Genomic DNA, 12,626 nt, shown 5'->3' with positions numbered 1-12,626 from the left:
GGAGGTGAGGACGAACTTCTTTAGTCAGAGGATAATTAATCTGTGGAACTCATTGCCACAGAGGGCCGTGGGGGCCAAGTCAGTGGTTATTTTTAAGGCAGAGATAGACAAATTATTGATTAGAACAGGTGTTATGGGAAAATTGGATTAAGAGGCAGCGATATAGACAATAGGTGCAGGAGTAGGCCATTCGATCCTTCAAGCCAGACCCGCCATTTAATGTGATCATGGCTGATCATCCCCAGTCAGTAACCCGTTCCTGCCTTCTCCCCATATCCCCTGACTCCGCTATCTTTAAGAGCCCGATCTAGCTCTCTCTTGAAAGTATGAGCCGTGATTGAATGGAAGAGTGCACTGGATGGCCCGAATGGTGTAATTCCACTGCTATTACTTGCACGCTCCTCCAATATGCGTGTGGCCTGTCTCCCATGTATTTAGCCTCTCGTTCTCTGGCCCACAGATGGAATCTGCTCGCAAAGCGTGGGAGAAGTCGCCGAGCATCACCGAGAAGGAGGTTGCTGCGGGCGTGACCAACGCGGACATGCCCGAGATGACCGGCGGCTACCACTCCTTCATCACCTCCATCCCGGCAATACCAGTGGCCTCGGTGGCCCCATCCGCCACCCTCTCAGGTTGAGTATTTCACTGCTTGAAAGCAATGCCAAGACTCTCACGACAAATCTCCTCACGCCACCCTGCCGTCTCGGAGGTAATCTCCGCTTCCTGCCCACTCTCTCCCCTGTTTCCTCCTCGTAAGTTCCCCCTTCCCCTTTGCATTGCATCCGAAAGCCCCTGTCCCACCTAGTAGACCTAAACAGCAACCTCTGGTGACCTTGCCCGCCACCCAAGGTTTCCATGAGGTCACCGGAGGTTTTGGTCACTCTCCCTAATGGTGGAAAGTGGTTTCCGCGTGGTCGAGGCTTCATCTAGGTTGCTGCTATTTTTTCATCATGATTAAAACTGGCCTCGACTAAAAATAGGTTGCCGTTTTAAAAATCGCTCATTTTTTAGTCGCAGATCTAGTGGAAGCCGGTTTTCTTCATAGTCGAGGAAGGTTTTCAACATATGCGTGGGAGGTGGTAGGAGGTTGCAGGTCACCTCCACCTTGATTTGGGTTTTTTTGGGTGGCGGGAAAGGTCACCAGAGGTTGCTGCTTAGGTCTCCTAATTGGGACGGGCTAAACTCACTTCTCCAATTAAATCTCACTCTCTCATCTTGCAGAAACAAGGAACTGCAGATGCTGGTTTACAAAAAAAAAAAGGACACGGTTGCTGGAGTAACTCAGCAGGTCAGGCAACATTGTTGAAAAAAGATCCCCACCCTGAACGTCAACCTATTCCTTCTCTCCAGAGATGCTGCCTGTCCCGCTGAGTTACTCCAGCATTTTGTGTCCATCTTCAAAATAAATTCCTCCTCATCTCCCTCCTATCTCCCAGTCTATTTGAACAAGTGTAGTGTGTTCTCTTTGCTTCACCAGTTCCAAGTCTTCCATGCTACTGAACTAACTTCTTGACTAAACTGGCCTTGAATGGATTGGAGGTAGACACAAAATGCTGGAGGAACTCAGCGGGCCAGGCAGCATCTCTGGAGAGAAGGAATAGGTTGACGTTCAGGGTGGGGATCTTTTTTCAACAATGTTGCCTGACCTGCTGAGTTATTCCAGCAACCATGTACTTTTTTTTTTTTGTAAACCAGCATCTGCAGTTCCTTGTTTCTGCAAGATGAGAGAGTGAGATTATCTACGGCATCTACGGAGAGAAGGAATGGGTGAAGTTTCGGGTCGAGACCCTTCTTCAGATTGGACTTGTCTTGACTGAAGATAGGCACAAGATGAGACTCTTGAGTCTGAAGAAGGGTCTCGACTCGAAACGTCACCCACTCCTTCTCTCCAGAGATGCTACCTGTCCCGCTGAGTTACTCCAGCATTTTGTGTCTTTCTTCGGTTTAAACCAGCATCTGCAGTACCTTCCTACAAATCTCTGTAGTACATGGATAGGCGACATCTTGGGTCAGTGCCCTTCAGTTTGAAGAAGGGTCCTGACCCAAAATGTCACCTATCCATGTTCACCAGAGATGCTGCCTGACCCGCTGAGTTACTCCAGCATTTTAGCTCCTTCCTTCTCCTCTCGATGCTTGTACATTGCCACCTTCATCTGCTCTCCACCTCACAGGATTTTCACCATGACTCCCTGTCCGTTTGCTGCTTCCTCCCTCCCTCCTGCTCCCTTTTCCCCTTCCCTGCTCACTTTACAGTTGCCCGCATTGTTCTTTCCTGTTTAGAGTAAGGCAGCGCCGAGCTCACTGGGTCCGCGCCAACCAGCCGAAACGGGGCACTTCTGGTTTTTGTTATTTTTTTGTTGGGGTGTGTGTGTGTGGGGGGGTGGGGGGTGGGGTGGGAGGGGGGGGGGAACTCACTAGGTCCGTGCCAACCAACGCGATCCCCACACATTAACACTATCCTACACCCACTGGGGCCAATTTTGGCTGGGATGGTGCAGCTGACTACTGGCCAGAACAACCACACAATTGGCCACAAGAGGCCCGAATAAAACCCTTGCCACACTGTTAATGTGGGTGTGTGGTGTGTCAGATAATGAACTGTGCAAAAGTGAGGCAGTGTTCCTCTGCTTTTGGAGAGAGCATTTGTTACTACAGTGCATTAGCACCACCTGCTGGTGGAGTATATTCTCACAGAAAACCCCTTGGCTCATTTTCAAGACTCTTGAATAGACAATAGGTGCAGGAGGCGGCCATTCAGCTCTTCCAGACAGCACCGCCATTCACTATGATCATGGCTGATCATCCCCAATCAGTACCCCGTTCCTGCCTTCTCCCCATATCCCCTCACTCCGCTATCTTTAAGAGCCCTATCTAACACTCTCTTGAAAGCGTCCAGAGAACCGGCCTCCACCGCCCTCTGAGGCAGAGAATTCCACACTCGCAACTCTCTGGGTGAAGTTTTTCCTCATTTCCGTTCGAAATAGCCAACCCCTTATTCTTAGCCTTCCCTGCATTGAGAAAGGAGATTGCACTTCTACACAAGACATTGGGGCTGAATTAGGCTATTCGGCCCGTTCGATCATCCGGTGGTGAATCTGTGGAATTCTCTGCCACAGAAGGTTGTGGAGGCCAAGTCAGTGGATATTTTTACGGCAGAGATATATAAATTTTTGATTGGTGCGAGTGTCGGGGGTCATGTGGGGGGAAGGCAGGAGAATGGGGTTAGGAGGGAGAGATAGATCACCCATGATTGAATGGCAGAGTAGTCTTGATGGGCCGAATGGCCTAATTCTGCTGCTATCACATGACCTGATCGGTTGGTTATTGAGCTTTAATATTCTTTTGCACGAGATCTTGCACCATTCTGCTTGTACCTCGCTGTTGTGTTTATTGTGTTCATCATTACTGTGTGTACTCGTGTGATCAAGAAATGCCCTTGCATTGTGGTGGAAGTGACAACAAATTAATCTGTCCTTTTAATCCTAATTTCTATTGGAGAAGCCAAGCTGTGCCCTTAACCGTTTCTTAAGCAAGTTAATGCACCTTCGTCACAGACAACAATGGACCATTGTGGGCTGCACCTTTCACTGTTCACTGGATCATTGTTGCTTCTTGCGTATCTTTCATTCGTTGGCGGTCATGGTGGCGCAGCGGTAGAGTTGCTGCCATACAGCGAATGCAGCGCCGGAGTCCCGGGTTCCATCCCAACTACGGGTGCTGTCTGTACGGAGTTCGTACGTTCTCCCCGTGACCTGCGTGAGTTTTCTCCGAGATCTTCGGTTTCCTCCCGCACTCCAAAGACGTGCAGGTTTGTAGGTTAATTCATGTGATCAAGAATTAACCTAATTAATTGGCTTGGTAAAATAATGTCAAAATGTCCCTTGTGTGTATAGGATAGTGTTAATAAACAATAGGTGCAGGAGTAGGCCATTCAGCCCGTCGAGCCAGCTCCGCCATTCAATGTGATCATGGCTGATCACCCCCAATCAGTACCCCGTTCCTGCCTTCTCCCCATATCCCCTGACTCTGCTATCTTTAAGAGCCCTATCTAGCTCTCACTTGAAAGTAGCTAGAGAACCGCCCTCTGAGGCAGAGAGTTCCATGCGCTGGGATCGCTGGTCGTCGTGGAACCGGTGGGCCGAAGGGCCTGTTTCCATGCTGTATCTCTAAACTAAACGTAATTAAATCTCTACATCACCGCCTATATCTCTCACTTACTTTTCCCATGACTTTTCCGTCTGATGAAGGGGCTCGACCTGAAACGCCACCCATTTCACTGTACCTTAATTGGTACATGTGGCAATTAAATTGAATCGTGAATCTTCCTTCTCTCCGGAGATGCTGCCTGACCCAGCTGAGTTACTCCAGCTTTCTGCGTCTTCGTATCTTCGGTTTCAAACCAGCATCTGCAGTTCCTTCCTGCACATTAATGCTGTCGTATTTTGTCCACAGCTCCCTAGCCTATGTTGTTGGCGATCCTTGCTTTGTGATTTGAAAGCAAAATCCAATAATGTTTTGCCTGCCCCAACAGCCCCAGGAGGCCAGATGCCACCCTGCTACTTGGAGAGTCATTACTACGGTGGTCAGCCTCGCGGGATGCCTCCCCCCATCTCCCAGCACCAGGGGTTCCAGCCTGGACTCTCGCGGGTAAGACCTTTCATCATCTTTTATCGCCTCTTCCACTCTGATTCTGAACGGCCCTTCCACAAGCTGCGTTTGCACGCACAGAGTCTCTTGCCCAGAGTAATGGAAATCGATGGGTCTCTATTCCATAGAGTGCAGGAGGATGAGGGGAGATCTTATAGAGGTGTACAAAATCATGAGAGGAATAGATCCGGTAGATGCACAGTCTCTTGCCCAGAGTAGTGGAATCAAGGACCAGAGGACGAAGGTGCAAGGTGAAAGGGGGAAAAGATTTAACCGCATTTGGAATATTGTGTTCAGTTCAGGGCACCATGTAATGGGAAAGATATTGTCAAGCTTGAAAGGGTTCAGAGAAGATTTACGAGGGTGTTGCCAGGACTACAGGGTGTGAGCTATAGGGAGAGGTTGAGTAGGCTGGGTCTCTATTCCATGGAGCGCAGGAGAATGAGGGATGTATAAAATCATAAGAGGAATAGATCGGGTAGATGCACACAGTCTCTTGCCCAGAGTAGGGCAATCGAGGACCAGAGGACACAGGTTCAAGGTGAAGGGGGAAAGATTTAATAGGAATCTGAGGGGTAACTTCTTTCACACAAAGGTGGTGGGTGTACGGAACAAGCCGCCAGGGGAGGTAGTTGAGGCTGGGACTATCCCTACGTTTAAGAAAGGGTTAGACAAGTACATGGATTGGTCAGGTTTGGAGTAATATGGACCAAGCGCAGGCAAGTGGGACTAGTGTAGCTGGGACATTGTTGGCCGGTGTGGGCAAGTTGGGCCGAAGGGACCTTGCAAAATTGAATTGAATAAATGTTATTAGCCAAGTATGTATACATACAAGGAATTTGCCTTGGTGCTTTGCTCGCAAGTAACAACACAATATACAGTAGACAATTAAAATTAAAACGTTATAATTTAAACGTGAATTAAATAAAATACCGGAGCAAAGGGAGGCTACAGATTTTTGGCTGTTGAGTAGAGCTACTACTCGTGGATAAAAGCTGTTTTATGTCTGGCTGTGGCAGCTTTGACAATCCGGAGTCGCCTTCCAGAGAAAAGTGATTCAAAGAGTTTGTGGCCAGGGTGAGAGGGGTCAGAGATGATCTTGCCCGCTCGCTTCCTGGCCCTTGCAGTGTACTTCGTCAATGGGGGGAAGGTTGCAGCCAATAACCTTCTCTGCTGATCGGACGATTCGCTGCAGCCTCCGGGTGTCGTGCTTGGTGGCTGAGCCAAACCAGACCATGATGGAGAAGGTGAGGACAGACTCTACGATGGCTGTGTAGAATTGGACCATCATTGCCTGTGGCAGATTGTGCTTCCTCAGCTGCCGCAGGAAGTACATCCTCTGTTGGGCCTTTTTGGCTGTGGAGTCGATGGTAGCCCCCCCACTTAAGGTCCTTGGAGATGATAGTTCACAGAAACTTAAAAGACTCCGTAGATGTGACTGTGATGTTGTTGATGGTGAGTGGGTGCTTGTGCTTTTAATAATGAAATAATGAGAAAGATAACGTGCACTTATGCAATGCTTTTCGTGACCCTGGAACTAAAGACATTTGCATCTGTGACTTGAATTTTTTTTTTTTTTTTAAGTTTAAGAATGTAAAAGACATCTTGAGGCTGCTTCACCATTCACCATGTCCGTAGGCTTTCTAATCACCTCTTCTTTCTGTCTGTTTCTCTTCCCTCCCCCCCCTCCCAAAGCCCTTAATTTCCCTGCAGTTCCAAAAATCTGCCGTTCAAGTGCTTGGTGGAGATTATGGGAACGCAAGAGACTGCAGATACTGGAACCTTGAGCAGAAAACTGTGCCAGAAGAACACGGAGGGTCAGGCAGCATCTGTGGAGGGAATGGACAGGCGACGTATCAGGTCGGGACCCTTCTTCACATCATCGTCTGTCCATTCCCTCCACAGATGTTGCCCGACCCACTCAGATACTCCAGCATTTTTTAATTTTTTTTTGCTCACTAGGGGTGCCTGCACCCATTAGGTCTCGAGGGCAATTGGTCTGCTCTGCTGTTCCATGTTAAATTCGTACGGACTGTGATCAAACAGTGAGCCGCTATGGTGCACCTTGCCAGTGGAATTGGCAATGACCCCAAGGAGTTAAGACAATAGACAACAGGTGCAGGAGGAGGCCATTCGGCCCTTCGAGCCAGCACCGCCATTCAATGTGATCATGGCTGATCATCCCCAATCAGTATCCCGTTCCTTCTTCCCCCCCCCCCCCCCCCCCCATATCCCCTGACTCCGCTATCTTTAAGAGCCCTATTTAGCACTTGAAAGCATCCAGAGAACTGGCCTCCACTGCCCTCTGAGGCAGAGAATCAAACACAGCTTTCTGTGTGAAGAAGTGATTCCTCGTCTCCGTTCTAAATGGCCTACTCCTCATTCTTAAACTGTGTGGCCCCTGGTTCTGGGCTCCCCCAACATCCGGAACATGTTTCCTGCCTCTAGCGTGTCCAAACCCTTAACAATCTTATATGTTTCAATGAGATACCCTCTCATCCTCCTAAACTCCACAGTATACAATCCCAGCAACTCTATTCTCTCAGCATATGACAGTCCCGCCATCCTGGGAATTAACCTTGTAAACCTACGCTGCGCTCCCTCAATAGCAAGGATGTCCTTCCTCAAATTAGGGGACCAAAACTGCGCACAATACTCCAGGTGCGGTCTCACTCGGGCTCTGCACAACTACAGAAGGACCTCTTTGCTCCTATATTCGATTCCTCTTGTTATAAAGGCCAACATGCCATTCGCTTTCATCACTGCCTGCTGTACCTGCATGCTTACTTTCATAGACTGATGAACAAGGACCCCCAGATCCCGTTGTACTTCCCCTTTTCCCAACAACACCATTTAGATAGTAATCTGCCTCCCTGTTTTTGCTACCAAAGCGGTTAACCTCATATTTATCTGCATTACGTTTACAACGTGGAAACATGCCCTTCGCCCCCAACTTCCCCACGCGACCTACATCTACACTCTTCCCACCTGCCTGTGTTTGACCCTATCCCTCTAAACCTATCCTGCCTATGTACCTGTTTAAATGTTATTTACCTGTTGTGTTAATACCTGCCCGAACGCCCCCCCCCTCCAGCCTCTACCTCCACCAGCAGCTCGTTCTATCTACCTACCACCCTTTTTGTGTGGTGAGGCAGAAGTTGACCTGCACCTCCTCCGACCTCATCTATTGCATCCACTGCTCTAGGAGTCAGCTGCTCTACGTCGGTGAGACCAAGCACAGGCTTGGGGATCGCTTCACCCAACACCTCCCGCACAGTTCGCAATAACCAACTTGATCTCCCGGTGGCCCAGCACTTCAACTCCCCCTCCAATTCCCAATCCGACCTTTCTGTCCTGGGCCTCCTCCATGGCCAGAGTGAAGCCCACTGTAAATTGGAGGAGCAGCACCTCATATTCCGCTTCGGCAGTTTACACCCCAGCAGTATGAACATTGACTTCTCCAATTTCAGGTAGTCCTTGCTTTCTCCCTCTTTCCCCTCCCTTTCCCAGCTCTCCCTCAGCTTACTGTCTCCACCTCTTCCTTTCTTCTTCCCCCCCTCACCCCCACATCAGTCTGAAGAGGGGTCTCAACCCGAAACGTCACCTATTTCCTTTGCTCCGTAGATGCTGCCTCACCCGCTGAGTTTCCCCAGCATTTTAGTCTTCCTTCGATTTTTCCAGCATCTGCAGTTCTTTCTTAAACATAAATAATCCTTTTTGTGTGTGTGTGTTTGAAAATTCATGTTTCCCTTCAGATTCCTATTAAATCTTTCCCTCCTCGTATTAAACCAATGTCCTCTGGTTCTTGATTCCCCTAAGAGTAAAATACTCTCCCCCTCTAATGACCTGAAACACCTCTATAAGATCCTCCTGTGCTGGAAGAAATAAAGTCCTAACTTGCTCAACCTTTCCCAATAGCTCAGGCCCTCAAGTCCTGGCAACATCCTCTTAAATCTCTCCACCCTTTCCAGCTTTTACCAACATCGTTCCTGCAACCAGACCAGTGGTTCTTAACCTGTATGGCACCAGTACGCGCACAAAATACTGTATGTTGACAAAAGTGCTGGAGAAACTCAGCGGGTGAGGCAGCATCTATGGAGCAAAGGAAATAGGCAATGTTTCGGGCCGAAACCCTTCTTCAGACTGATACTGTATGTGGTGTGTACCTTTGTTAGGTTCCTAAACATGGGCTCAACAAGTTGATATGTTATTTGTGTCCCCTTCATGACCCCTGGCATAGCCCAAAATGACCCCCAGGTTAAGAACCACTGACCTAGGTGTTCAGAACTGAACACTTTTTTTTTAATGTCAAAAGGTATCCAATACTTTTTCAATATGCATGATTAATTTGTCCAAGGTTACCTTGTGGTCATTTAAATATCACTTCAAAAAAAAAAAAGGGGGGGGTTGATTTTCAAGAATCGGATACAGAGTGGATTTGTGACAATCTTGTTTTGTGTTGCAGGCCATGCCGACCCAGCAGATCTCGCTTCCTCTCCACACTCCTCTCCAGGGCCAGGGCCAGGTCTCTGCTCTTGGTATCAGACAGGGGACACCAGTTTCACAAACGCAGGACATGTTCACCTTCCCTCCAGTCTTTCAGGTGAGGCTGAGTCATGGCAGCGTGCTGCTTGGAATGGAACATTTTATTGTCACCTGTGACAAGGCACAGTGAAATTCTTTCCTTGCCGACCCAATGTATACAAATGAATGAATAAGTTTATTGGCCAAGTATTCACATACAAGGAATTTGCCTTGGTGCTCCGCCCGCAAGTGACAACATGACATACAGTGACAGTTCAGAATGACACATAAAACATTAAACATTAATAACAAAACATTATTGATTTAACATGTGAATTAAATAAAATACCAGAGCAAAAGGAGACTACAGATTTTTGGTTATTGAGTAGAGTTACTACTCGTGGATAAAAACAGTTATTAAGTCTGGCTGTGGCAGCTTTGACAGTCCGGAGTCGCCTTCCACAAGGAAGTGATTCAAAGAGTTTGTGGCCAGGGTGAGAGGGGTCAGAGATCTTGCCCGCTCGCTTCCTGGCCCTTGCAGTGTACAGTTCGTCAATGGGGGGGGGAGGTTGCAGCCAACAACCTTCTCAATTGAAACTTTCCGAAGCGAATTCAGACCCAGCGCCGTCAAACGCTCTTCATACGTTAATCCAATCATTCGTGGGATCGTTCTTGTAAACCTTCTCTGGACCCTCTCATCCTTCCTCACATTTAATTCACATGTTTAATCAATAATGTTTAATTATCAATGTTTTATGTCTCATTCCTGTCACTATGTCATGTTGTCACTTGCGGGCGGAGCACCAAGGCAAATTCCTTGTATGTGAATACTTGGCCAATAAACGTATTAATCAATTCATGGGGCCCCACAACTGCTCACGACATGCCTGCCTTTATTTATACCCTCTGGCAGTCCTTGCTGCTATTCAGTTAGTCATTCCTTCATGTATTTTCATCACGTTTTGAGCCATTTGCACTGAGAAGAAACAGCTCGAGATCATAGACACAGCCTCGGGTATTTTGCAGCAGTCATTTTGACAACTAATAGATCTTTTTTTTTAATTGCAATGGCAAGTTTCTGGTTGTTCAAAATACTTTGCAAAATATGAAGAATGTACGTCAGGGGAAATTGGACCTGAGAAGAAGAAAAGAATAGATAAATATGTATAGGGAGGAACTGCAAATGCTGATTTGTACTGAAGATATACACGTCAAGTCAAGTCACTTTTATTTTTTATAGCACATTTAAAAAAACAACTCTCGTTGGCCGAAGTGCTTTACATTGGTATAAGAATAGTATAACAAACAACAGAGGTTCATAGATTAAATACAAACATCACTACATACATATAGCCCTCTCTCAGAGGACGTCAAGAAAGGCTTGGGAGTGGAGATGAGCTTTAAGTCTCTACTTAAAGGAGTCGATGGAGGGGGCAGTTCTGATGGGAAGAGGGATGCTGTTCCACAGTCTAGGAGCCTATCGACAGATAAATCAATAGTGAGATTTTATGGCAGTATTAGGTAGTTGGAACAATTCAAAGTTACTGTAACAACAAATTAGCTTTAAATGCATTTCCCTGGTTCGAATTTTTAAAAGCTCCATAGAGCTTTTTGTTTTCACTTTTACTGTTCCCACTGCCTGATTCTCTCTCTTCCACTCCCTCCCCCCCCCCCACCCTCTCTCTCTCTCTCTCTCTCTCTCTCTAAACGTCCATTAAATGAGCTAAATTGTCTTTGCCTCTGGTGTAGTTTCTCACTGCTTGCCTCAGCAACAGTGAGAGGAGATCTTATTGAAACGCATAAGATTATTAAGGGTTTGGACACGCTAGAGGCAGGAAACGTGCCCGATGTTGGGGGAGTCCAGAACCAGGGGCCACACACAAAGTTTAAGAATAAGGGGTAAGCCATTTAGAACGGAGACGAGGATACACTTTTTCTCACAGAGAGTTGTGAGTCTGTGGAATTCTCTGCCTCAGAGGGCAGTGGAGGCCGGTTCTCTGGGTACTTTCAAGAGAGCTAGATAGGGCTCCTAAAGATAGCGGAGTCAGGGAATATGGGGAGAAGGCAGGAACGGGGTACTGATTGGGGATGATCAGCCATGATCACATTGAATGGCGGTGCTGGCTCGAAGGGCCGAATGGCCTACTCCTGCACCTAATGTCTATTGTCTTAACACCTTCCACGGGGAACTAAAAGTTCGCAGTATATACAATGTTTCCATATTCACATATTCTGTTGTGCTGCAGCAAGTAAGAATTTCATTGTCCTGTCTGAGACGCCTGACAATAAAACTCTTGACTTGTGTTAGCGTATGGGGTAGACAAAAATGCTGGAGAAACTCAGTGGGTGAGGCAGCATCTATGGAGCGAAGGAAATAGGCAACGTTTCGGGTCAAGACCCTTCTTCAGACTTGCCAACATCTGCAGTTCCTTCTTAAACATTAGTGTATGGGGTGATTGCGGGTCGGTGTGGGCCGAAGAGCCTGTTTCCACGCATTATTTTTTTTAAGTGTAACGAGTGGTGGTTTTTATTAATTAATTTTACAGTTGGGTTCTATTTTCATTTGCGTGCCATTGGAATATCTGACTGCAAGCGTCCGTTTTATTTTGACAGGTCTCAACAGTTGTACCTTCAGCCTGGCCTGTCGCCACCGTCGGCAGCTATGGTGCAAGGGTCAACGCTGATATCCGGGGGGCCGGTGAAGGGCCAGTATGTTGGCTTCTCAGCCATGCAGGCTGGGGAGGTGACAAAGGCCCCAGCGGGGCTGCCCTACCAGCAGGCAGCTTGCACTCCTCCGATGTCCGTCATCTACAACACCCAACTGGGCAACTCCCAGCTCATTGACTCCCAGTTGATACAGGTAAGGAAGGAGCTGATACCATCCAAGTCTCAAGTTTATGTGTAATGGGCCTGTCCCACTTGGGTGTTATTTGCACGTCGTTATTTGCACGTCACGCAGATGGCGCGTGAAGATTTTGTACATCCCATCGTGACGCGTAAATGATGCCGCGTAAATTACGCGCAAATAACGCCCAAGCGGGACAGGCGCTAAAGAGGGAACTGCAGATCAGTGTTTCCACTTTGAAGGAAATTATCTGAAATTCGGGGAATTGTCTTCGGGGAATTTTAGGGAAATTAAATAATTTAAGGAAATTTCAGGAAATTTCCCAGCCCTGGTGAGCCTTCCCCAACTACGCACGTGCGACTGCCGCCCCAACTACCCACGCGCGGATACCGGGCCCACTGTGCACGCGGGGTCCAATCAGGCGGGGGGGGGGGGGAAGTACGTGCCTGTGTATTTACGACCGCCCGCGCAGTTCGGGGAGGCCCGTCAGCCGCGTCACAATTGAAAATGGCGGCAGTGACGCGGTAGGGACTCCCGACTCCCCGCGTGTGCAAAGTGGGCCCCGTATCCGCGCGGGCCGAAAAATTCCATCAAATTCCAGGAATTTGGA

General features: G+C 47.9%; 1 protein-coding gene across 1 annotated transcript in view; it reads left to right on the top strand.

Moving 5' to 3' along the window:
- LOC129694216 (protein PRRC2A-like) overlaps positions 1-12,626 on the top strand; it is a 144,231-nt gene that overhangs the window by 117,249 nt on the left and 14,356 nt on the right. Inside the window, 6 exon segments of the mRNA XM_055630932.1 lie at positions 461-632; positions 4,532-4,647; positions 6,343-6,507; positions 9,113-9,232; positions 9,234-9,250; positions 11,785-12,031. Coding sequence (XP_055486907.1) covers positions 461-632; positions 4,532-4,647; positions 6,343-6,507; positions 9,113-9,232; positions 9,234-9,250; positions 11,785-12,031 — 837 coding nt within the window.

Source organism: Leucoraja erinacea, unplaced genomic scaffold (genome assembly GCF_028641065.1).
Source record: "Leucoraja erinacea ecotype New England unplaced genomic scaffold, Leri_hhj_1 Leri_57S, whole genome shotgun sequence".
NCBI lineage: Eukaryota > Metazoa > Chordata > Chondrichthyes > Rajiformes > Rajidae > Leucoraja > Leucoraja erinaceus.
Note: the sequence above shows the minus strand (reverse complement) of the source record. Positions and strands in the feature narration are given on the sequence as shown.